Genomic DNA, 26,558 nt, shown 5'->3' with positions numbered 1-26,558 from the left:
GCCTCGCAGCCCCACAACCCCACCTGGCACTGTACCGTGGCCTGATGCTGCCCCTTCACCTGCTCCACCATCCCGCCTGCAGAGCTATGGATCAGGGCCGGGCCCCCAGCTCCCAGCTGCTGCCACTGGTCGCCATCTGCAGAGCAATCAGAGGGGCGATTGGGCCCCCACTTGCACTTGCCTTGGCCTGGCACCACCAGCTCACCTGCTCTACCATCCTGCTGTGGTCCCGCTCTTGTCAGGGCCCATCAGGGCCAGCAGTGCCTCCACTGCTACCCACTGCCAGTGCCATGCCTGCCATGTTCCTCGCCATTCCCTGGTGGTCAGCACATGCCATAGCGAGTGGTCAAACTCCTGGTTGAATGACTGCCCAAGGGGACAATTTGCACATTAGGCTTTTATTATATAGGTTTTAAAAAATTATTTCTCTATTATGTTTTCAATAGAAGTAGTAATAATAATGACAGCTGACATTGAGTATTTAATAGGCAAAAACTGTGCTAAGTGCTCATTATATGAAGTAATTCACTTGAAAATCCTTTTGTGTTGGCAATGTGATGTATGACTGAACTGGTCAGTTTAGACCTCAGTGCCAGGAACAGTCGCTCAAATGGAAAATTCTCACTGAGGTAGTCAGCTACTATTTTGTCAGAGCAGCTACACAAATGCTTGTGTATCTTTATCAACCCAACAGGTGGCATTACTAATTAGCATAATGAATTCAGAAATAGGTTTTTATTGATGAAATTACTGACTTGTCACTGTCCATAATAAATTTAATTGATGGGCTCCTTGATATGCAGACTGTCTGAGAACTTTGAAGACACGCCCCACCCTAGCTGGTTTGGTTCAGTGGATAGAGCATCAGCCTGCAGACTGAAGGGTCCCGGGTTCAATTCTGGTCAAGGGCATATGCCCAGGTTTCGGGCTTAATTCCCCAGTAAGGGGCATGCAGAAGGCAGCCAATCGACAATATCTCTCTCTCTCTCCTTCTCCCTACCTTTCTGAAATTAATAAAAGTATTTTTTAAATGAAATAAAATAATAAGTAGCAAGTCCTAGAGCTGTGCTGGGTGCTAGGCTCTGCCCAGTTTTGTGCCCATGTGCTGTGAGTAGGCTCCCTTGCCTGAGGCTGACTGTGAGGTCACCGAGTCTTGCCCTCGAATGAGCTGCACCTGCTCTGAGTGACCCCCTCACACCACACATGCTGCCAGTGAGAGCACTGGGAAGTCAGAGCTGGGGCTTGCAGGTTGCTTAGACTGTTTTTGTGCTTGATTGCTAATGCACAGTGAGTTAAAAAAAAAAATACCTGTGTGGAGTTATCCTATATAATAAAGAGGTAATATGCAAATTGACCATCACTCCAACACACAAGATGGCTGCCTCCATGTGGACACAAGATGACTTCCACAAGATGGCTGGCAGGAGAGGGCAGTTGGGAGGGATTAGGCCTGTGGGGGAGGGCAGTGGGGGCGATCAGGCCTGCAGAGGAGGGAAGTTAGGGGCAATTGGGCTGGCAGGGGAACAGTTAGGTGCTGATCAGGCTGGCAGGGGAGTGGTTGGGAGCCAGCAGTCCTGGTCTATGAGAGGGATGGCTGACTGCCCATTGAGGCCCGATCCCAGTCAGACATACCTCAAGGGGTCTCAGATTAGAGAGGGTGCAGGCTGGGCTGAGGGACACCCTCTACTCCTGTGCATGAATTTCATGCACCGGGCCTCTAGTTTGATAATAAAATGAGATGAAATTCTAAATCAGCCAGGCATAGAGATGTCCAAACTAGCAAGCCTATATTTTTCTCCTATCTCACAAGGATGAAGCGAACATTAAATCAGAAAATAAATATGAGGACACTTTGAAACATTAAAAGCAGAAGCCCTGGTATTTTCTGGGTGCCTACTACATGCTAGGCACTGTATTAGGCACATAGATTGCCTTATCATCTCATTTATTCTTCATAGCAACCCTGCACAATAGCTATTATTGATCGCATTGTCCACACTAGAAAACCGAGCCCCAAAGAGGTCCCCCCAGTTCACACAGATCTGGCCCACAGCGGCTCCTCGGTCCACCTCCAGAATCTCCTGGTGTCCTCTTGCTCCCCCTTGTTACCAGACTCTGCTCTGAACCTGGCCCACCTGGAATCATCCAGGAGCTGTCCAGTAACAGGGAAGCCGGGACCCCTCCCCACACCCTTTAACTCAGAATCTTTCCTGCATAGTTTTGAGAAAGTCACCCAGGTGATTCTGAGGTGTGGCTGGGACTGATGGCCACTGCCTTGGACCACTTTTTGTGGTCTGCACTTATGTTCCACTGAGCTCTAACAAGACAGGATTATATCTACTTATTTGTTCATAAAATTGGCCATTCGTGTGTACCAATTTGTGGAATCCACAATTCTCTGTGTTATTAGATGCGTTAAACACTTGGTGGTTAAGAAGGACGGAGGAGATTAAAAAAACATCATCGTTTCCAGAAATGGCTCCCAGAGTTTCCTTAATTTCTTCTTCTGCCTAAGAGTCTTCCACATGAGGTTTTAACTGCCCAAGGCATGCATCATTGAGAATAAATAAAGATCAGGAGCCAGTGGGAAGGATGCCATCTGGTCAGGTTACACCATGGAAACCCAAGGCAGCCTTTTTAAGAGAGGTGGATTTAAGGATAAATAATTGATTTCTAATCCCCAAATCAAAACTGCCTCTTTTTTTTTATGTCAGAAAGCACCTTTTCTGAGGTTTGTGTACATCATACACATGGTACCATCAAGAAGAAAGTTACCACTCTAGCGGGTTTCTCAGTGGTTAGAGCAGAGGCTCACGGTCCAAAGGGTCTCAGGCTCAATTCCCGGTCAAGGGCATGTACTTTGGTTGTAGGCTCCATCCCCAGCCCGGGTCAGGGTGCATGCAGGAGGCAACCACCCGATGTTTCTCTCTCTTGTTTCTCTTTCTCCCTCTCTTGGGTGAGGATTAATATATATATCCATCCTCTGGGAGGGGATATATATATATATATATATATATATATATATATATATACACACACACACACACACACACACTCCAGTAAGGATTAAAAAATATCCTTTGGTGAGGATTAAAAAAAAAAGAGGAAGAATAAAGTTATCACCAGAGGTGATTATCAGCCATGTTGCTTAAACTTTTAAAAAAATATATACATTAAAAACAATATTGTTCATTGGGATCACAGCTTACACACATTTACCACTTACCTAAGATTTTTGAAGCCTTCTGGAAGTTCCACTGTCCACTGTTAAGGGGATCATAAATATGAAACTTTAGGGAAAACTGTTTTCTTGCCTCAGACTTAAAATGTCCACATGCTCTTTCCTTTATTTATGTGGCACCACGCCTCAAACAGCCTGACACTACACCGGGCTCTCCAGGGCCGTCAGACAGCCGGCTCTGTGTCGCTGACCCTATCCAATACATTCTGGTGGCTTTGCATGACTTTTGTCGTGTGAAATCCTCGTTTCTATTTCTGATGTTCTCACATCCTCGAGTGTGAACAGAAGCCAGACTTTCTCTTCAGAAGACAGACGACTCTTCACTCACAGTCTGGAAAAGTGAAAAAGTTCTCTCTCTGCCCTCCTGCCCGCCCGTCTCCCTCAGCATGGCGATGCCTCCTGGAGACACAGCCGCGTTCCAATGCGGGCTCCTCGCGCAGTTCTTCCCTCTTAACTCCCTGCCTGCTAATCGCTCCTGCGATGCCTCCAGACAGGTGAGGGTGCCCCTCACTTTCCGAGGCCGAGCCCTTCCCTTGGTGGAGTTCAATGTTTCATCCCAGCATCTGCTGAGCCCGCTCAGCCCGATCATTAAAAATCGTTTCCCACCAGAACGTACAGGCGACACCAGATGCTCTAGATCAGGGGTCCTCAAACTTTTTAAAGTGGGGGCCAGATCACGGTCCCTCAGAGAGCTGGAGGGCCGGACTATATGAACTACTAATTCCTACTGTAACACCTCGGCTGCGCTCACTGCCCAAAAAACCTGGCGGGCCGGATCAGACTCCTCTGCGGGCCGCATGTGGCCCGCGGGCCGTAGTTTGAAGACCCCTGCTCTAGATGGTCTAGTTTGCATCTTTATTGACATAAAACTTTCAGCCAAGTGGTAGCGTTACAGCCCAGGTAACTGAAGGCAAAAACATAAGCTTAGATTTTCCGAACGGGCCGAAAACGCTCGTGAACCCGCTTGTATTCCAAGCGAGTGGAAGGCCAGCCACCCAAGCCCCTCTTGAAAGGAGCGCCTCCTCCATTCCAGGCCTTTCCTGTGTAGCTGTTACTCTGGGGCCTCCCCTCTGGTGCGCTGGGCTAATGTTGTCAAGCAGCTCTTCCCCCCCAGGGCTCCTCAGGCCTCTGTGCACCACCCGCTGCAGTGCCTGCTGGTGCTCGTCAGAGGCCACACCTGGGCAGCTCTCGGCTGATCAGCAGGCCTCTGATGGGCCCGGGCCCCCATGCCTTCACCTGGAGGCAGGTGGCCTCCCTTTTGACCCTCTCTAAAAATCGGAATGACACAGAGCCTTGCTGAATCTGTTTGCCTGGTGGCTTCTGATAGCAGTGCTGTGTCTTCTCAGTCCCCCGTGACCGGTGGGCTTGCTCCTCGCCTGGCTTCGGCTTGGTCTCTATCTTCTCTCTGGTTAAATGAGTAAGAGCATAAGACCTGGGGGGGTGGGGGTTGTCCATTTGTTCACTGCACCAACCCCAGTGTCTGGCACATAGCAATGAAGACTTACTACTTATCAGACATTATGTATTATTTCACTTAAAAAAAAAATGCCTACAAAGTGGGTACATTTTATAGATGTGAAAACTGAGGCTGTGTAACTTGCCTCATGAGGGTCACTCAGGAGTTAGGGGTGGGCGTGGGGGTCCAGCCCAGGGCTTTCTGACTTGGCTGTCAGGCCTCCTATGCACTGCCCCGTGCGGCCTCCTGGGTAGGCTGGGTTACCGGTGGCAGCATGGAACATCTGTGTTACTAAAAACTAGCTTGCTTTGGGACAGTCCTTCTTGAAAGCTTTTGTAACCAAATTCCAAAACTGCTGTTGGACCTTATCCAAGCATCGTTTCGTGCTCTAGAAATGGCACAGAATTGCCCCTTCCTTTAGTCATGGAAATAAACCAGTGCCAGTGAGTTTGATTTTCTGTCACTATTTGTCTTCGAAAAGAGTGTGGGGTGAGTTTGTGAGTGTGTGTGTGTGTATGTGTGTGTGTGTGTGTGTGTGTGTGTGTGTGTGTATTTGTGTTATGTCTGTGTGTGTATGTATGTGCTGGGTACGGGGACACAGAGATTGGCATTTAGCGATGCCAGACAAGAGGGTTAGTGTTTCTCAAACACTGAGCGCCGTGCTGGACTGCATATTGATTGTGGAGACCATCTATCCCAGTGACTGTTAAAGGCAAACATGGGCCTTCCTGAGAGACCCACTGACCAGGAAGAGCGAGAATTCAAATAACAATGCATAGGGCATTTGGATAGTAAAGTTATGGATGTTTCTAACTAAGAACAAACGAAACAAAAGTGGAAAATCACCATGACAACTAAAGATAGAAGCCACTGGACCCCCGATTGGCCAGCAGCTCTCTCCAGAGCTCAGTGGGGAGTCGGAGGAAGCACTTAAATGGGAACAAGTCGTGTGAATTCAGGCGAGCGGATCTTGGAAAGACAGGAAATGGTCCAGGTGAGAGGAGTAGACCATCTCTCAGCCACGTGAGAAAGTAAGCGTACTATCAGATTCCAAAAGACACAAGGGGCGTTTTCAAAATATTTCCTCTCCTGCTCCTATTTTTATCCTATAAAACACAGTCCTCCCCAGAGGGTGTGTGTGAACAATTCCCTTTACAGTCCAGTGAAACATCAGGTATGTGTTCCACATCCTGTCGCTTTCAACAGGAAACATTACTTAGCACCTGTTCCTGAATAATCAGTCCCTTATTATGTATTGAGCGCCGTCCTGTGCTGCGCTAAAAAACACCAGAGGAGAGTCAACGAAAATTATAACACTTTGCCTGTGTTCAGGGGAAACAAAACCTACACAAAATAGAGGAAGACACCCACGGGGGCCACCTTCCTGGTGGAGGAAGACACAAAGCGGAGCCCAGAGAGCCCATGGTGGGATTTAGGCACCTGGTAAGGAAAGACGAACCCAGGTGGCTTAGCTTCTACGAAGACAAGACAGGGCTGGGCCGGAGCCGTGAGGGCCACGGGCAGCGGGAAGTTGGGTTTGATGGAGTTAACGTAGCTTCGTGATGAAAAGTAAGTGGGCCTGGGGTCTAAGTCTGCCTCCACCACCTGCCCTGATGTGTGATGGCAAACCAGTCACTTAACTGCTCCAAACCCAGGGCCCCTCATCTTTAAGTGGGAAAATGGCCGCCATAGGCTGCTGAAGGATTACATGAGAAAACGCAGGCAAAGCAGTGGTGTGCGGCGAGCGAGCACTTACTCCAGGGGGTGGTAACAGTGGTTTGCACCGAGTTGAGTGGGTAGAGGATTCAATGAATGGGCTCTGGAAAGTCCCTGTGATTGTTTAGCAGGGAGTGGCTTTCATGGATCCGGGCTTTAGGAAGATGAATCCCACTGGTCTGCAGCGTTGATGAAGGGAAGAATCTGAAGACGGGCCCGGGCAGGAGGCTGAAGAGTCATCTTGGCTTGATTGGTTGAGGAACTGAGTTAGGAAGGTGTGGTGAAAGCTGAGGGAAGGGGGATGTGGGTGGAGGGGAGACTGCAGGAGCGTCATGTTGAGCTGGTGGCTTCCTCTGGAGCTGGAAAGACAAATGGGATTAGTCGAGGTGATGCCCCAAGTTTGAGTTGTAGAAGCTGGGTAAGCTGGTGACAGAAAGGGGGACTCTCATCCCTTGGTTGGGGGAAAGTTGAGGTAGTCAAGACCTCAGGAAGGCAGAGACTTTGCCTGTGTTCTCCTAATGTCCTCAGCACGGGAACAAGAACTCACAGACAGCAGAGGCCCAAAGAGTATTATTTTAATGAATGGATGGATAGATAGATAGATAGATAGATAGGGAGATAGAAAGAGAACAGTTGGCACCTACAGGTAAAATAAACTCTAAATAATGATATCAAGTCAATAGTTTTTATATTGTGAACTATCAATAACCCTTTTGTGGGAATTATACAAAGGCCCACGTTTAATCTCTGAAGACAGATATCCGTTTCTCAAGGAAAAATAGAAAACAGTTCATCCAGTAGAAAGTAGTAACTTGAAACTCGAACATTGATACAAAGGGAATATTGTAATTCAGAGAACATAAAATAAACATACTTAAAATGGAGGGCTGGGGGGGAGGGGGGGACCTGTTCCAGTTCGTATTGTTTTATCCCTTCCACCCTGGGAACAAAGAATAAAAGAAAAGGATAAAAGAAACCCCTTCCTTGCTTGTTAGATGAAGAAAGCTCGCACTTGAAGTTCCTACCGGGCAGATGTCTGTTGAAAGCTGTGCTTATGGAAGATGCCGCCGTGTCAAACTCTGTTGGGTGATTTCAGACGAATGTGTCATGTGCGACATGGAAATGCAGCGTGCTGTACATCAGGGATTTCCCAAGTGCTCGCATCAGGCGGTGACGTGCCGCGGAAGGGCTCTTTATCTAGCCACACGGCGCGCGTGTAGAGCAGTGGGGAGATGCTTTGGGTGGAAATTACTTTAGTCAGAAAAGGAATCCATTTACAGGGTGCGCCTTCTAACATCTTTCAGACAATGCATTGTATTAAAGAGGCCCTTTTTGATTAATGTTTTATAAACATTTTTCAGCATGACAGCCTAAAGTCCCTGTAAAATTGTAAATGCATGCCTCGTGTTCACTTCCATAAAGTCAGATGCCACCTCCTAAAGTCTCGTTGGCTCCTGTCAGCCACGGTGACACAGAATCAGTACCTGGGAGCATTAAAATTAATTTCCTTCATTTGTATTACTGCAGTGATGGTGAGATGAAAAGAGTTCTGATTTTAAATTTTACTTTTAAAAGAAAACTCTTTCTAGTGAGTTTGGTGGGTTGTTGTTTTTTTTAAATCATTGCACTTTTTTTTTCTTACCTAGTTAATGAATGTAATAAAAATGGAGTCATAGCCGAAACTGGACAGGAGGTGGGGTGGGGAGTCCAGCACAGACAGGAGCGACTTTCCTCCCGGTGAGGGGGAGGCTGGGTTTGGGTCCTCAGAAGGTAGAGGTCACTGTACACTGGAAGCTTCCTGAGGGTAAGGACTTGGCTTGTCTCTGTCCCTCTCTCCGGGGTGGTCCCTACAGTCGCTTAGTCCCTCATCCACAGGAGCCCCTCCAAGGAGAACGAGCCCACCAGGACTTCTGCCTGGAAAGCTTTTGGCACCCCAGGCCTGTTCTGCTTCGAGGCTTTGCAATCCCCATGGCGTCTGAACTGAAGACCTCGTTGCAGTTCCGGCGTCACCATGGGGAAAGTTTCCGTTTCCTCACTAGGAAAGCCGTGCACAGGGTAGTTTCATCAGCCTCCAGGTTATTGCCTGGCCAAGTTCAGTTAACATGGGAAAGTAGGAGATGGATACACATGGCACCTAGTAAGCGCTCAGTACACGGAGCCATTTTTCCCCTTAGCATTGCTGTCTCTGCCTGATCCGTCACAGCCAGTGGGTTTCCGATGTCTCGGACACTAGGACACCTTGTATGTCTTGCAGTCGGTTTCTTGTTGACTTACAGTAGCAGCAGCCGCCTGACTGTCTCCCTGGCTTCCCTTCGGTGCCCAGTGACTCTGAGCCCGAGGCTCAGCCAGGACAGGACGCCTCAGGCGTTGTAGCCCAGCAGCCACGTCCTCAAATTTGGGGTCAGAAACCCCTGCTCTGATCGCCTTTAGGGGCAAATGTTCCCATATTTCATGCGCTCCCTGGAGCCCCACCTTTCCTTCACCCCCATCCCCGACTTCTCGGCATCATCCCTGTGGACCAAGGCATCTTTCCTGGAAACAGGGTGGGCGTGTTCACATCTTCTCCTTTCCTCCTCGGAACAACTTTCCCATGTCAGATGTGGCTTCTCAACCGTGAACAGATTGAGCATATTGTTTTTTAAGAGAAACCTTTGACTTTTATATCGGCAAGAAGACAGAACCCGTGCAGAAACCCCAGCCTGTGCTTTGGCAGCTCTGAGGGACGTTGTTGGAAGAGTGGAGTGTTTTCCGTTTACGGCAGTGGCTTGTGAGGCCAGGAGAAAGTAAGCGGCGGGAAAATGCATGTTTAGTGAAGGTTTGAAATTCACCAGAAGCACACGTCATTGAGAACGCAGAGCTTTCCCCCGCCGGGTTACAATAAAAGGTGGTTTCTGTGCCATCACTGTGAGAGCTTGGGAGCTGGGGTCCTTTCCAGAAGCTATTGGAAAGAAACGAGGAGAAGGCTAAGCTCTCACAGCGATTCAGGTGACAGAGCTGACCCACGTACACACCCGTCCTGACAACCGGGCCGTATTCAAACCATTGGTAATAACAGTTCACCTGCCAGTGTCTGGATTGTGTTACAGGAGCTTAATAGGTACACACTGTAGTCAGCTGCTTACAAAATACCGTATGCACACCGTGCCCTTGTGTAATAGAGTGTAGACTCAGGAAGTAGTGTTCATGTACCTGAATTCCATTAAAACTTTCCATGTGGGTTTAAACAGCACTAGTCTTAGAGTTCGCCTGCCATATGCAATGTTGTGTAGCACGCCTTGAGACCCTGGGCCAAATGAGAACATGCAAAGCCTTGGTTAATGTTCATTTGGCTGAAGTATCCTCCTAGAGACCGCAGTGCGTACCATTCGTTATCTGACCGTACCCTTCCAGCTCTCCAAAGGGAGCTTTGGGGCTATGAAATGGTGCCAGGAAGGCCTCCCTATCTCACGACTAAGCAAGAAAGGATCCATTCTGAACGTTGGCCTCTCTGGGATTTTTCAGACTTCCTGAAGCAACTCTGTTCCATGCTATCTCCTCCCCTCCTCCTGTTAGACAGGCTGCTCATGCAGCAAGAGTTCTTGGTGCCCTCAAATACTGAGCACCTTCTGAGCTTTCATCGGTTCCAGGTGGAGCTCAGAGCCTGGGTTGTGAAAAGAAGATGAACTGATGTGGTGACTCATTTGAGACCTTCCCTTTCCAGTCCTGTGAACACCCCCGGGGGATGCGGCAATGACCTATTCCAAGTTCCAATGTTAGTGGAGAATGTCCTTAATGGATGACACACTGAACGTGCCTCTCGATTTCCTCCCTTCGTCCCTCAGGAATCCCGATGCTGAAGATCGTGTTCGCAGGCCACGAGCACCTCTCCCTGATCTCCGTCCCTCTGCTCATCTACCACCCGGTGCAGATCCTCCTGGGCAGCGTGCTGGTGCCCACGATAAAGTCCTGGATGGTGTCGCGGCAGAAGGTGGGACTCCGGACGGTCTTACTTGGATCCGATCAGATTGAAATGCTATTTCTGGGTGTTAGCTGTTCACACACTGCATGTTCTCATTCTCAGAGGACATAGTTCCTTAACTAAACCCAACAATGATGCATGGATTCACTTCAGTCTGAGCAGGAGGGTTGAGGTTAAATGTTTTGTGTGGTTATAAAAGTACAATTATACTTAAATGGCAGCTTTTCAAGCTCGTTTCCATTTGCTCATACTGAAGGGCACGGTGCACTGGGGTGAATGTTCAGTAAATGCACTCAAAGCACATGTGACCCGAGAGCCAGCCCGCTGCCGGCTCTGCCCCTGCTCACTGGTGGCCCGGGCCATATCACTCCTCTGCCCCTCAGTGTCTGCCACTCGAGGACTGATGCTGATATACCCCCAGAGTTGTGGGAGAGCATGCGGCAGGTGTCTGACAAAAGCTAGCTGCTGTGCTTGTCCTTCCTGTCACTGTTGTCCATTAGTGTCTGCAGCACTGTTTGCAGCAGCTCCGTTACCTCTGCCATACAGGTTGGGAAATAGGCTCAGAGAGTGAGCAACTTGCCCCAGGCCGTGTGGGTGCTTTAGTCAGTGTTAGAGTGAGGACTTGAACCCTAGTTTCTTTGGCCCCCAAAACCTTTTCCCTGTACCATGAGGACACTCCAGACGGAAGTACACTCTGCTTTTCGAAGATGCACCCTAGTCCCCAGGCTCTAAAAGATTAATGCACCCAACACCGTCACTCATGTAGTTACTTAACCAAGTGCTAGTGAGGGCCACTCTGGCCAGGCACGGCTCCAGGCCTTGTCCTCCCACACGGGGTTGGTAGAGGAGCATGTTAGAACCTTATTCTTCACTGTTCACCCATTTTGAAAAATTTCAGTTAGACTTACACTTACATTTATCAATGTATGTGTGCCTTATGGACCAGAATTTCTACATATACATTTTGACAAAGAATGAAGAAAATTATCTGAGAATCCTGATGCCCTAATAATAATGCACAGCCATAGCAAATAGCAAACTAGTCAGAGTGAAATGTTCTGAATGGTCCAAAGCCCTGGCCTTTGTTCTGCAGATAAAGAAGCATTTCCAAGGGGAGGCGACATTGGACAACGCTGTTCATCTTCCCACGCTGGGGCCGCTGTCTAACTTAGAACACGCCAGGGCCTTAGGGTGTCATCCCTCCCATGGGAGCACAAAACCAAACCCAGAGCACCCATCCCAAGGGTCTCCCCGATGGCCCTGCAGACAAGACCGATTGAGACCTGCGGCCAAGCCCAGTGCACAGGGGACTGTGTGAGCGGCCAGGCCAGGCCAGGAGGTGACAGCCTGCAGGCCAGAGAGCTGGGCGGGCGATGTCTGTCACCGAGGTTTGGGTCAGTGGTTACCTAGTGCTCGCTGGACGGGCCTCTTCCTCCTCGTAGCATCGATGATCTAATGTTTATTGACGCTTGCACTCGGCCCCGGGGTGCTGTCCAACTCTGAACTGCATCTTCTCCTCTCTTGCAGGGAGTGAAGCTGACGAGGCCGGTCGTATAGCACAGGCGGTGCCCGGGCTGCGGCGGTGTACATATGTACAGGGTTGTGCACAGTCCTGAGACGCGTACTTGTGAATTTTGCTCCGATGCATATTTTATTTTTTTACACACAGAAAACGATATAACTGTTGAAGTGCCTTAAAAATGTATTTGACAAGAGCGTTCTTTCCAAAACCGACTTTGCTGGTTACTGCCAGGGGCGGTGCAGTATTTTGGAGTTGTTCATCCCAAGTGACAAAAGCCCCAGCTTTGTGCGTACACCTCTGTCGTGGTTACTGTACTGTTCGGAAGGAGAAACGCCCTTCCGAAGCGGGGAGAACTTCCAAAGTCTTAATCTAAGTACTTTGATTTACTGTGTGATTTTTTCCCTACAACTGTGACATGCCTCTGATCAACTCCACAGGAGTCATAGACTGAAAAGCATAAGTTGTCTGCATTCCTTGACATCATTTTTTTTAGACATTCCTTCAAATGGTTTCCACACAGAAATTCCTCTGTGCCATGATCAGAAATTGTGATATTATGTGTCTTAAATTTACTCTAAGCTGCTTCAAAGAAAAGGCCTGATGGTTGAGTGATGAGTCAATGAAGGGACGTTTTGAGGAAAACTACAAAATATGATTTTCAGGATTTTCAAAATCATGGATTTTTCATTTTTCTTTTGCTTTAATTTCTTTCCTATTTCCCAACACACTCGCAAACTCATAACAGCCAAATGTGAGACACAAACCTGTTATCAGTTTGAGAGTAGCAGCAATTAATGATGGGCTGTATTCACATTCCACAACTGAGAAAAACCTTTTCTTGTTACATAGATGTGCTGAGCACAAATCACCCCTGTTAGCTAGAAGCAGCCTGTTACATCCTTGAATTAAGCATACTTACGGCATTTGAGACAAGTTATGAATGAAATTTTCCTTGGCAGACTTGTCAAAGGATTGCGACATCAAAAAAAAATTTAAATCAGATTGCTATTATGAATAAATGGAAATATGAAGGTCATAGATGCAAACAGATGTTACAGATACACATTCTTTCTAGCCAAATGGAAAGAAAAGTGGGCATAGAAAATGCAAAGCCACTTATTGGCCAAATTATTAAGAAAAATTCGTTCCCAATTGGGCTTCAGCTATCAAAACAGTATCGAATATTTGCCTCTGGGATGGCTGGAGAGCATTCACTGGACCCAAAGAGAGAATAAAGCAATATATACAATCAGGGGGACACTCTCTCTGCTTCCTGCACATCCTCTGTGGCATCCTCTCCGTGTGTCTTTCTTGATTTGACAAAGATGGGCACCTGGGGTCACACCGGGCCACACTGTCCTTGGCAGCTGTCTTCTTGTTCTGTCAACAAAAGAAAACAATTCCTTAGGAACCAATCAAGTCTATCCACAGTGTAACTTTGTGTTCTTGTTACTACCCGGTCTCCTCTCCCGTGAGCTTCTTCTGACTCATTCCATATCACCGAATTTCACAAATTTCACAACAGTTGTCCTCGGTGTCAATTTTAAAGCTAGTGCCAGACCTTGCATAAAACTATGCTAAATGGGCTATTTGTCAAGAGTTTTCATTGTCAAGGCTTTTGCTTGTAATTTTGCTTGGTACTTTGGATGCTTACAAATAATGGAGCTCAGAAAAGTTTTTGTGCTCTGTTCCTGTAAACTTCTTTAAAGTTCAGAGTCAATGAAATTGAGTTACAATAAAAGCTAGCATTAGAATGCTGTTTTTCCCCCAACTTATCTACCTCTCTTGTCAAACACCTGTAGTAGGTGTGTGATTATGGGATAAAATTCAACTGAAAATACTATAACATCTTTTGCTTTAAAAAAAAAAAAGTTTTTTTTTTTTTAATAATCTACATGGTGAATTTTGGTAACTTTAGTGATAAGTTTATGCTTTTTTTTTTTTTTTTTACATAAATGCTGTGGCATATTTTTCCATAAGAAAAAACAATTAAAATTTATTTTTAACTCATTTTTATTGGGATTTAATTATTCATGTCTGAAAATATTATGTTTATGTACTGTCAAGCTATCTGTTCTATGTATTTGTTTTGTCTAAGTGTATTTATGAAAGAAATAATTAGATTATATTTATGTTTACCCATTTTTCCACCTGGATTTTTTTTTTAATGGCTGTTATGAAATTTGATTTTTTTAAGTGGGTGATAATCTATTCTATCTATTCTTATGTTCTTTTCTAAGTTTTAAAATTTTTATGGGTGGGTTTTTTGTTTTGTTTTTTTCAAATTCTTTCCTATTCTGTTTAAATTAACACACCTTTGGCTAATGTTCAATGTTTGTTTATGCTAAATACCAAATTTTTTCAAAAGGATTGGTAAAGTAATGAAGTGGATTATTTATGATGAATGGAAGATGAAAAGGATTCTATGATTAAACAAAGAGATGTTTCAGAAATCACAAGAGAACCTGTGTCTTATTGCGAGCCTGATTTCAGATGCGGTCCCAATGCCTTCTGAGAGCCTGCAGATTTCTCTGGAGTCACCCAGACACTATTGTATCATTTGTGGCTAAATAGACACAAGCTCCACCATCTTTCCTTCTCAGTTCTTTCTCCATGCCATAAATTTAGAGCCAGAAACAGCCCTGGCTTTTGTATCAGAAATATGGTAGGTTCTCTGCATCGGAGTTGAGGACCAAAAGAGAAGCATACCCAACAGAAGTGATAGATTTGGGGTGATCTGAATGCTTGTTGCCCTCGTTATTCTTTTTAGAGAGAGAAAAGAGGAAACCTTAAAATGCCTTTTCCAAACCCAGTGTTTCCTTATGAGCAAGTTACTTTGAATTCCATGCCTCTGTTCTTGATTTGCTGTGCTTGGTTAGCAGTCTCCTCTCCCTGAGGGCCAAGTGTCACCTGCCCCACCCGGCTTTCCTGCTTCCCACGGGGCAGGGCTGGCTCTCCGTGATGTGCCCTTGGAAGATGCCTCCCGTCTTCTCAAACCTTTGCATCGTCTGGTTGTTACTTGAGGTTTCTGTCTCCTCCAACGCAGTCTTCATCTCTATTTCTCTTCAGTGCCTAACGCAGTGCCTGGCTCAGAGGAGCAGCCACAAAAATGTGTATTGATTTTCCAAACTGTGATCTTAACAGGTAGGTCCTCACCTTCAAAATTGTGAGAGTTCTTATTATAGACTCCCTTTGAGTTAGTTATTTTGTGTACCTTGGCTATATACCCCAAGCGAGATTGCTGGGTTACGGGGGTTCTATTTTTAATTTCATGAGGATCCCCCATACTGTTTCCCATAATGACTCTTTCTGCAGAAAAAAGCCTTTAGTCAATCTGCTTTACTCTGAAGCTTTCTGTTTATCTGGGGGGAAAGGAAATAAAAGGTTCAACATCCACCAAATGGTGCTATAGAGGAGATAAGATAAAACATTCCAGTAATAAGGACACCAAATCACAAGCGGGCATGTTTTCAGGAGGTGATGAGAAGAATGGATGCTCTTGGAAATCTTGGAGGAGCACGGGATTCGCTCTTAAACCATCACATCCAGATATAAATTAAGATGCGCTCAGGTGGACTGGGAGATTGCAACACTAGCAGTAATATCCAGTGCTCTGTGGGGCACACATGCCCACCCTGGTGATGCCAAGCTGCCAGCATGCTGTTCCTCACGCTGGTGTTGGGAGGGAAGAGACAGCCGAGCCCAGCATGCCTCAGCACCACGGGCCATACTAGGCTCTTCACCCAGACTTTGCATTTGACTCTTGCAGCAACCCTAGGAGGAGATGTAATATTGCCATCCCCACTGTGTAGGTAAGGAAACTGAGGGCAGAGAGGCAAACAGTGATTGCAGGCCTCACAGCTCCCAGGTGAATGGAGATTTCAAATCAGATTCTCCTGACTCAGGAGCCCACACAACTCACCACTAAGCAGACTTCTCCACAACCCTAAACTTTTGGAAATTAGCCTGATTCTAAACTCTGAAATCTGCCACCAAGGTTGATAAAGGATGTTGTTCTCTCTCTGTGTGTTGTCAATCAAAGCCTTCCCCACCCCCCAGACCCCCGGCTCCATCTCAGAAATTACAGATGATCGGAAGGAAGGCCCAGGTTCCTGCACACACCAGGCCCAGCTCAGAGCCCACAGAAGGGGAGGCAGCACATGGAGGACATGGGTCCTGGCCCAGCCCTGTTCCTGCCTCTTCCAGACGTGAAGTCCTGCAGCCCCGCCTGTCTGTGCTCACATCCGTGAAGTCCTGGGTCTGGGTCCATGCGTGGCCCTCGGAGTCCTAGGCGGGCTTTGCCAGTGCGGCTAGAACTCAGCTGTATTTTCTACAGGACTTCCTGACCCGGAGACCCCCTGCTGCTACACCTCCTGGGTGGTCATTCTGCAGTCCCATTTAACCCCCCCACCCCGCACCCCATCCCTTTAACATTTTTAGGAATTCTGGTCTTCAAGTCTTCCCACCACTGGTGGGAACTTCTGAGCCACGCCCACAGCGTTAGTCACCTTCTGTAAACCAGCAAGGGCGCCCAGATCTGTGGCCCTGAGCTCACATTTCCCACTTCATGGGACATTCGCACCTGAATATCCCCAAGGCCCCTCTAACCCCACGTGCCCTAGAGGAAAAGTCAGTAACCTCTCCCTACATTCACCCTCCCTAAGCCAGTTTCCTCTGTTGGCATAGCAACCTCCCCAACCTGCTTTCTGTGTTGGCTTAGCAACCAGGCCTAGCGGTCCTCCCCCTCAGCCTTCACAGCTCACTTTTGATCTTCAGTTAGCGAATTCTCTTTATTCTGTCTACAAAACTTCTTAATTCCCGCCTTCTTCCCCATCCCACTGCTGCTATCTTAAAAAACCTTCCTTAGTGCTTCTTTTCCCTCCAGGATTGCCCTTCTTCCACCAGGAAGCCCTTTGCTGGCATGTATCCATCGCCTGCCATGTGCTGGGCGCTCTGCTAAATGCTTTCCATGAATTACCCTGTTTAATTCTGTGACAATTTTGTGCTTTGGTGTAATTGCTCCCATTTTACAGATGAGAAAATGGAGGCTCCAAGAGACCAAGTTCCAGGTGCCAGAACTTATAAGTGACAAAGTCTGGATTTCCCCCTGGATGGCTGACTGGGCCAGCACCTGGGCTTCCCACCTCCTCTGCACTACTAACTGGATTCACAGTCCCCCCACTGACACATTCTCCCGCTTATGAGACACCGTCTTTGGTTTTCAGTTGTATAAAGAACATCTTCACTTGCTAATTTATCACTCATCAGGTTGTAGAAAATTATCATTTTCCACGTGTTCTCCCCCCAACTCCCCAAATGATCAGTTTCTTCCATGGGCACCTGCTTTGTTTATCTCTGTAACCCCGATAACTGACAGGATGCTTGCCTGAGGGTAGGAACCTCAACAAATGTTTATGGAGCAATGGGTTAGCCCTTAAGGCCCGCCAGGTTACCTCGCTGGCTTTGGAGGACAGATGTCTTCAGGTTATGAAAGACCATTTTTAGAAAGTGGCCTGTGGCTCTCGGTTATCATTCAGGGGCTAGGAATCATCCTATTATCTACGGATGCTCCTAAAATGATTTTTTTTTTTTTTTAATGAAAACCATCAGTAAAAGTAATGACAGTTTTGACCCCAGCGTAATTGAGACCCAAAACATCTAGACCTCAGGCCCCCTCCAGAGGCACATCCTTGTGTGGTGTCCCCTTTGGGAGCCTTCTCTTTGGCTGAAATGCATGTGCAAAGGTCCTGAGGTCAGGGTCAGGCCCCCAGCCTGGAGGAGCATGTGTCTTTTGGACCCAGGCTAGTCAAACAGGCCCTTGCCTCTATGGCGTCATCTGCCTCCCATTTCCCATTTCTTTTCTTTTTTTTTTTCTTTTTTTTTTTTTTTAAAAGACCAACAGCCTTTTATTTTATTTTATTTTTTTAATAAATTTTTATTCTTCATATTATTACAAATGTTCCTTTTTTCGCCCCCCTCCATTGCTCTCCTCCACCAGGTTCCCACCCCACCCCCCATTGTCCTCATCCATAGGTGCACAGTTTATGTTCAGTCTCTTCCCACATCTCCCTCTCCCCTTTCCCCAAGAATCGTCAGTTCACTCCCCTTCCATACCTCTGATTCTATTATATTCACCAGTTAATATTGTTCATCAGATTTTTTTTTAATTTCCTTGGTTTTTAGATTCACTTGTTGATAGTTACGTATTTGTTGTTCATAATTTTTATCTTTATTTACTTTCTCTTCCTAAAGGACCCCCTTCAGCAATTCATATAATTCTGGTTTGGTGGTGATGAACTCCTTTAGTTTTTTTTTTTATTAGTGAAGCTCTTTATCTGGCCTTCGATTCTGAGTGATAGCTTTGCTGGGTAGATTATCTTTGGCTGTAGGTTCTTACTATTCATCACCTTGAATATTTCTTGCCAATCCCGTCTGGCCTGCATGGTTTCTGTTGAGAAGTCAGCTGACAATCGTATAGGTGCTCCTTTATAGGTAACTACTTGCTTTTTCCCATTTCCCCTGGACATGAATTCTGGAACATTAACCTCTCAGTCCCAAATGCTACGTTAAGATGCAACCAAAACTCAACTGGCTGAGGCAAACACATGGGCAGATCCCAGACAGAACGCTGGGCCAGGCACAGTGAGGCCCGGGCAGGCTAGTTATTGTAAAAAGGGCCTTACATTGGGGCCTTTTACCTCTGGGTCACGGGTTCAAATCCAGCAAGGCCTGGCCTGACAGAAAATCATTACGTGCTCTGTGTCAGGCTGCCTGAGAGACGGAAAATAAATTCCTATCTCCGCTGTCCAGCAGGCAAGTGTCCACATCGCACTTGGCACTAAGCGGCTCTCGACTCCGGAGACAGAGTGGAAGTCATGCGACAGTTGCCCGGGTCCCCAAGGTCAGGCCAGACTGCATGTCAGCGTTCCCGGCGTGGGGTCTGACAGCTCCCTCGTCACACCCGTTCAGCGCCACATTATTTATCTGGTGGCTTGGTTTTTCTTTGAAGACATTGTTTAACGAGTAGTTTGAAATAATGGAATAACTGAAAGGAAAACTGTCTGATTCTGCCGCATCAAAAAAGAGTGGCCAAGATCACAATAGAGAAATATCCAAGTTGTTTTCCTTGGCAGAGTTGGGCTGGGCAGGGCATGGCCAGGGTACTACCATGAGGAAGGTGGGGGCTTCTGGGCGGGGCGGGCCCCTAGGGCACAGCTGGTGCACGAAGCTCTCTGGGTGACGGGCACTGGGGGACGATTCCCTCTAGAGGATTGTATTTGTATCTCACTTCTGCCCTCTTAGAACCATGTAAGCCACCGTCTAAAGGCAGTCTCAGCTTGGAAAGACCGCTTCTCCCCTTCCTGTGCAGACAGGCCTCCCAAACCTCCAGGATGTCTACCCAACATCCACAAGCTGGGTCTTCCTCACCCACCCGCCTGGAGGGCCTGGCAAAGCAGAGAGCGGCGAAACCTGACAGCACTGTGCTCCTGCTCGGGAGAGCTTCATCCTCAACGGCGTCCTCTGTGACTCCCCCTGGGCTGGCTGCTAGGTCCACCCACCCCACCCCCGCCCCGTCCTCCTGTGTCATTCAAGAAGCACCCAGTCCTCCCAAGACTCAATGGCTCTGGACAGATGGGGCCCACTGGTTGGTGTGGCTCCCTCCTCGGCGAGAGTGCTGTCTGGGATTCCCTAGGTCAGCGTGGGGCAGCTGTTGGCCCTTCTGTCGATGGAAGCCAGCCAAGTCGCAAAGGATTGGCTGGCCCTCTAGACTCTAGAGCAGTGGTTCTCAACCTTTTCTAATGTCATGACCCACAGGTTGAGAATGGCTGCTGTAGAGCCTAAGACGATCGGAAAACACAGATATCTGCATTATGATTCCTTAACAGTAGCAAAAATACAGTTATGAAGTAGTAACGAAAATAATTTTATGGTTGGGGGGTCACCACCGTGTGAGGAACTGTGTTAAAGGGTCGCGGCATTAGGAAGGTTGAGAACCACTGCCCTAGAGCATCAGAGGCTAGAGTGTCAGAGAGGAGTCCCACGACTCCAGAGTTCACCTGGCCACGGTGTGTGGAGGGACCCACTGAGCCAGGCCAGCAGCCAAGAAGCAGACAGCCCACCTCCACAAGGCTGAGTCCGGGAAGCCTGCTTCCTCCTCCCTGCTCTGGAGCCCTCCAGCCCTGCTCCGTCTGGAGCGGGGTCTCACTCCTCCTTTGGTTAAACTGGGGAGGGGCCCAGCGTTCAGGGCCTTCTGCATCCAGCTGGAGCCCTTCCTCCTGCCTTCTCACCTCCCCAATCCTCTCCCTCCACCCCTCCTCAGAGTTCCCTAAGCGGAAAGGAGCCCCCAATTCCCAATGTGCATGTTTCTCCCAGCTTTCACTCTCTGAGGCACACCGGGAGCCTGTCTGCTACTGTGCCCACACCCCAGCAGTTTCCTGTAGAATCCCCGGTGCATCTGGACTGGTGGTGGGTGGGGGGAGGGGGTTGCCATGTGCACAGTCCCGGTGACGGCGTGCGTGTCCCTCTCCCTGGCACACTGCAGGGGACCAGGGCGTAAAGCCGTGTCCCTGCGCACGCACGCACATGTGCACCTGTGTTTCTAGTTATACAGTCATACATGCTCCCAGAAAGGTGGAGAACGGAGCAGAGTGGAAAGGCAGAGCTGCCGCGTGCTCTGGGGGAAGCACTGCCCTGAGCCCCCGGCTGCCTGCCTCCCAGACATCCTCTGCTGCCCTGGGTCTCAGCCACAGGGGGCCCCTGCAGAAGTCACTAGGGTCACCTTGCTTCTCCCAGAGTCCCCAGGGCTTCTTTCAAATGCAGCCTCTAGGTCCCCCCACGTGAAAGGAATAGAGAACAAGGGGCCTGCAGTGCATGCCCCTGGGCAGAGAGACACCATCTGAGGACTGCCCGGCTGCCCATGATGGGGAAGAGTCAAGGTCAGCAGAGGGGAATCGCCCCCAAGAAAGGCGGGACCTGAAGGAAGCCAGCTGTAGTCCCTTCCCTGGATTAGCCCTGGGCGCCAGAAAGTGGGACGCCTGGGGAAAGAGCGCCCCCTGCTGGCCCAGCCGAGTAGTGTGTAGGCAAAAGGGAGCAGCTGCCTGTGTGCCCTGGGCTTCCTCTCTGGCTGTGCTGAGGGAAGGAGGGTGGGTCCCAGTGATGGCAAAGGGCTTGCTTGCCTGGACATAGAGAGGTTGTTTGTGCTGAGCCTGGTGCACGGCAGATGCTCAATAAAACGTTATGGAAGAGCCCGGCTGGCCTGGCAGGGTGGTTGAGCATTGACTTATGAACAAGGAGGTATTGGTTAGATTACAGGTCAGGGCACATGCCTGGGTTGTGGGCTCAATCCCTGGTGGGGGTAGGGGGTGCAGGAGGCAGCCAATCGATGATTCTCTCTCATCATTGATGTTTCTCTCTCTCTCCCTCTCTCTCTCCCTCTCTAAAATCAATAAAAATATATTTAAAAAAGAAAAACATTATGGAAGAAAGTGACCTTTACCACCCCTGCCACTGCTTTGCGATGCCTCCTCTGAAAGGGGGTGAGGATGACCTCATCCAGCTGCTTCCAGGATGAAATGAGGTCAGAAGAGTAGATGATGTCAACCCTACAGGGTGAGGCAAACGTCAGGGATGGAGTCAAGTGCTGTCTGTGATGTCCTCTGACTTCAAAGCTGGGCCCCAGGGCCAACGCCAACCTAAGATGATCCCTCCAGCCCCTCAGCCCAGTCCCTCCCTCCCGCATCTGCCTTTAATGGAAGCCTTCGGGCGAGACCTTTGAGTGGACAGAGATGTTGAGATTTCCTTGTTTATTCCCGATTCCACCGGCAACATGGCATAGGAAAAGAAAAAAAAATGTCATGTTTCCCTTGATTCAACCCTGGGCAGTGCTACCAATGAACTCTGCAAGTCTGGGCGCGTGCTTTCCCAGCACGTAAGCTCAGTGTTCACAGCTGTGAAGTGGGGATGACACATAAGGCATATGCCTTGGGTGTAAGGCTTTATTGGTTAAAAGGCAGCTCTTCTGATTTGTCTCTTAACAGTCTTCTATTCATTGAATAAGAAATCCAAGTTAGCTGAAACTGGTTTGGCTCAGTGGATGGAGCATTGGCCTGCGGACTGGAAGGTCCCAGGTTTGATTCTGGTCAAGGGCATGTACTGTGGTTGTGGGCACATCCCCCGTAGGGGGTGTATAGAAGGCAGCTGATCGATGTTTCTAACTCTCAATCCCTTTCTCTTCCTCTCTGTAAAAAAAAAAAAAAAAAATCAATAAAAATATATTTTAAAAAAAGAAAAAAAAAGAAATCCAAGTTATGGAATACCTCTCTCTCACACACACACCACCATCACCACCACCACCACCACCACCAGTGGAACTCAATAGAACCATTTTCTTTTTGGGAGAGAAAAAAAAAAATTGTTTTTCCAAATTCGGCTGTGAGGCGCTCGCTGCCCTGGACAGCCCTGGCTACACAGAATGCGCAGGGCATTCTTCCAGCAGCGAGGCCGGGTCTTATTTACACTTATTTACATATCGAGCGAGATCTCCATGGCAGCCTGCCCGGAAGCCCTATTTTTAATTGTTTGCCGCCCCAGCTGCCCCCCTGACCCTTCCTGGCACTCTTCGGAGGATTTCCGGCCACTGCTGGCTTGGGAGGGAAGGGCAGAAGACGAGACTCCTTAGAGGGGATTGCAGCAAAGGCTGGACTCAAACCTGAGGCCCCCCCAAAATTCGGCATCTCCTTGCCCTGTTCCAAGGTGACAATCCTGCGGGCCAGGGCTGGCTCCCTGGGGAGCAGAAGGGACTTGGGCTCCGGCCAGTGGGCCAGCCTCGCAGCTTGGCCAGCTGCATCCCATGTGGACAAAAGGGCAGGGGAGAGGGAAGCAGCTGCCTGCGTGCTCTCGGCTTCCTCTCGAGCTGTGCTTCTGGAGGAATTCGGAATAGTTCCAAGGGAAGGCAAAGGGCTTGCCCTGAAATTTGGACGGGCTGCGTTTTTGGGGTGTGCTTTTTTTTTTTTCTTTTTTCTTTTTTCTTTCCCCTGTCCTGTTTTAAAAACGGCATTTCCTAGACAGAGCAATAAAATACAGATTTATAAATATTTTCCAAGACTGCCCTCTAGTGGAATTCCGAAGGAAGTAACACGTCTCACGAGTGACTTGGATCCCACACTTGTGAATAAAAATAAAACACAATGGAGCGAGACCTCCTTCACACGTGACCTGAAAACATATCCTATTTCTTTCCACGAGTCCATAAAATGTCACGTTGCCTTCGTTGGAGGAGATGAAGCCTGCCCTAAGGCTTTAAAAGGAAATCTCGCTCTGCTCTTGGAACTGGAAATCATAATGTCATGTGTACGGTATTTTGAACACTAAAAGCAGGGACGTGTGCGGGATGGGACGGTGGAAGAGACTCGTGGATTGCATTGCTAGGCTGAGCGGGTGTTGCTGGCCCAGTGCTTTTATTTGGGCTGCAGAGGGAGCCAAGGCTGCAGCAGTGTCCAGCCCCAGAGGCCACACACACTGCTGGGATTTTACCTTGGAGGATGTGGGACAATGACTCATTTGTGCCTCTTCCTGGTTCTCCCCGGCCAAGGTCAGCTTTCCCACTGGAACCAGGCAGCTTGGCGCAGGGCCTGGGCCGTCTGGAGCCTCTCGGTGGTGCAGAGCCGGGGAGGGTGTGGCCCCACCGCACTCCCCCCAGAGGACCCCAGCCCAGGCTCCAAGGCCGCCCTTGTCCACGTCATAAAACCGCATTCACTCTGCTCAGTTAGCGTGAAGGGCCTCCTGGCGGAGGCCTGTGGAAATCCCTGGCCCAGAATGCAGGCTCCTGGGCAGAATTCTGGGACCAGGAAAAGTCAAAGGACTTCAGACCTTTCTCACTCTTTCTGGCAAGTTTAAAAAAAAAAAAAAATGATGACGCTGTATCTGGATGCTGGTTAGATTCCAAATCGTTGCTACACCAGTAGTAATAAAACAGCTGCCATCCACTTATTTCTCCTGTCAACAAGAGCACGCACGCAGCACCAAGCACTGTTCTAGACTGACCACCGGGACAGACAAGGATCTGATCTCCTGGAAATTGAATTCTAACGTGGAGATGGGTGATATACAACAAGCAAGTGTGCAGTGTTGAGACTACGAAGGAAAACTAACAGAGTGGTATGAATCCTAACAAGGGGATGTCTGCCTAGACGCCATGTAGAAGGTCTTTCCAAGGTTGCATGTAAGCACCTATTCTGTGCCCGGTATTTGTCATGCAAAGGGTTGAGAATGCATAGATAAAGGAAACGCAGTCTGCACCTCCGAAGAGCTCGGTGCCCAAAGGTGACGTAATAACTTCCAAAGACTTCAAACAGCTGAGCCCTAAGATCTACTGCTCACAGCAGACCTGCCCAGGCAGTCCTGTCATCCCCACTTCACAGCTGTAGAAACTGAGCTTACGTGCTCGGCCCAAACTTGCAGAGTTCATTGATAGCACTGCCCAGGGTTGAATCAAGGGACATATACTCCTAAATATTTTTTTTTCCCCTTTTCCTATGCCATGTTGCTGGTGGAATCGAGAATAAACAAGGAAATCTCAGCATCTCTGTCCACTCAAAGGTCTTGCCTGAAGGCTTTTATCAAAGGCAAATGCCTTTTGAGAAGGGACCTGTGATGCCGGGGAGAGAGGGGGGAGAGGGACTGGGCTGAGGGGCTGGAGGGATCATCTCAGCTTGGCGTTGGCCCTGGGGCCAGCTTTGAAGTCAGAGGACATCAGCAGCCTGGCCCGGGCACACTCCCTGGGGGCAGGGACCCGGCACCTGCTGGGGCTGCGGGTGGACAGCACGCTGCTCCGCCTGCCCCTCAGCACCTGACTCGCCTAGAGGAGGGACCAGCCCGCACACTGGCTCCACCTGCAGTCACGAGTGTGGCTTCAGGGGCTCTGGGCCGTGGCACACGCATCTACGGTAGAGGATGTCAGACTATCTCACCCAGAGGTGATGCTGCTGCGATGCTTCTCCACCAAACTGACCCGGTGGGGTGACACCCAGGGCCCCTCCTCAGTCTCCCTTCGCGAGGCCCCTCTCCCCCAGCAGCCAAAGGGACAGGGCTCCTGACTGTGGGAAAAGGTCGTCCTCCATGGATGCAAAACTCATCACTGACCCTGAGCGGAACAGGAAGGAAGGAAAGGCCACCAGAAGTGACCCCTGGCCGTCCCTCGGCCGCTGGTGGGGAAAGATAACAGCCCAGGGCGGGCTGTGTGCGGGCAGCAGGGTGATGGCCGAGCCTCAGCTCTGGACGCCCTGCTGTCCCACCGGCTCTCCCAGGAGGACACAGGGGAACAATGGGGCCTACTCTGTGGGTGATAGGATTGCTGATTTGGTGTCAACCGGGCGGGGGGGGGGGGGGCGTTCAACCTGCCTCCCAGCCCCTGGACTACAGGGAAGGGGGACAGAGGCACCAGTGATGGAATGACCAGGAGCTGGGGGAGCTGTGCTCTGGGCTGAGGCATTCACAGGGCTTCCATCAAAGGCAGGTTCCTTTTGAGAAAGGACCTCTGGTGCCGGGGAGAGAGGAGTGGGGACTGGGGAGAGGGGCTGGAGGGATCATCTTTAGCTTAGCGTTGGCCCTGGGGCCCAGCTTTGACATCATCAGACATCAGCAGCCTGCCCCGGACACACTCCTTCGAGGCAGGACCCGGCCTTCCTCCCCTTTGTCCTTCCACCTCCACACACGCCCTGTCCTGGCGTGTGGCAGGCGGGCCATGAGGGTTGAGGTCAGCGACCTGATTGAATCCGGGCTCCAGGGAAGTCTCCAGCTTCAGGTGTGAGCTGTTGAGCCCTTTCCATCTGGGCCGGCCCTCTTTCCTCCTTTAGTCCTCGGTGGAAGGACACACTCTCATCTTCCAGGCTGGAGCTGGCCGGCCCCAGAGAGGGCTGGGGTTCAGTCACAGGGGCGTTTCCCAGGGCAGATCTGGCACCTGCAGGAAGCTGCTCCGAGCTGCCTCCGGGCTCTTCCATGGAGACAAGTGCTGGCTCCACGGGCCACCTCCGCTTGTCCTCGGGGAACCTGGAGCAGGTGCACCGAAGGGTGTGTGGGGGACAGGGAGGGGCACGGCTGGGCCTGACATCGCAGCTCTCGGGGCCTGGGCGGTAAGCCCTGCCCAGAGGCCCTCGAGGCCCTCGGTATAGGCAGACCTGCCCCTGTTGGAGAAATGCCTCCATTCAGCCCTCTCCTTCCAGGGGGTGAATCCACATTCCGGTTCTTCTCTGAGGGGACAGAGGAGGGAACAAACACACAAGATTCACTGCCTCATGGAGTTTATCTTCATCAGAATCCAAAGCCAGGGGTCCCAGCTCCAGCAGCACATGACTCCCCTGGACCACTTTCAAAGCCGTGGACGAGGGCCCACTCCCAAGAAGTGCGGTTGGAGGGGGTGGGACCCGGATGTCCGAGTTCACAGCTGAAGGATTGGGACTGGGTCAGAGGGGCTCTGAGGGGCTTCAGAGAAGCTGCTAGTTTTTCCAATGGTGTGGGAAGCCATGTCCCTCCTCCAGACCCTTCCTGGGGGCCCAGGATGGGGAGAGGAGGGCAAGGACACTGGTTGCTTTCTGTTTCCACAGAATTTCACTCCAGCTTTGGGTTTTGCTTTTATTCCTTCGTTTCCCATCGGGGGTCTTCTGAGCGG

General features: G+C 49.4%; 1 protein-coding gene across 1 annotated transcript in view; it reads left to right on the top strand.

Annotated features, from left to right (window-relative positions):
* SLC10A7 (solute carrier family 10 member 7) overlaps positions 1–13,903 on the top strand; it is a 189,190-nt gene extending 175,287 nt beyond the window's left edge. The window contains exons 11-12 of the mRNA XM_084884288.1: positions 10,235–10,380; positions 11,899–13,903. Of these exons, the coding sequence (XP_084740414.1) occupies positions 10,235–10,380; positions 11,899–11,928 (176 nt within the window). The 3' untranslated portion in view covers positions 11,929–13,903. The remainder of the gene's footprint in view (positions 1–10,234; positions 10,381–11,898) is intronic.
* Positions 13,904–26,558: the final 12,655 nt, after the last annotated feature.

The sequence above is a fragment of the Pipistrellus hanaki genome (genome assembly GCF_964339955.1).
Source record: "Pipistrellus hanaki genome assembly, chromosome: 5".
NCBI lineage: Eukaryota > Metazoa > Chordata > Mammalia > Chiroptera > Vespertilionidae > Pipistrellus > Pipistrellus hanaki.
Note: the sequence above shows the minus strand (reverse complement) of the source record. Positions and strands in the feature narration are given on the sequence as shown.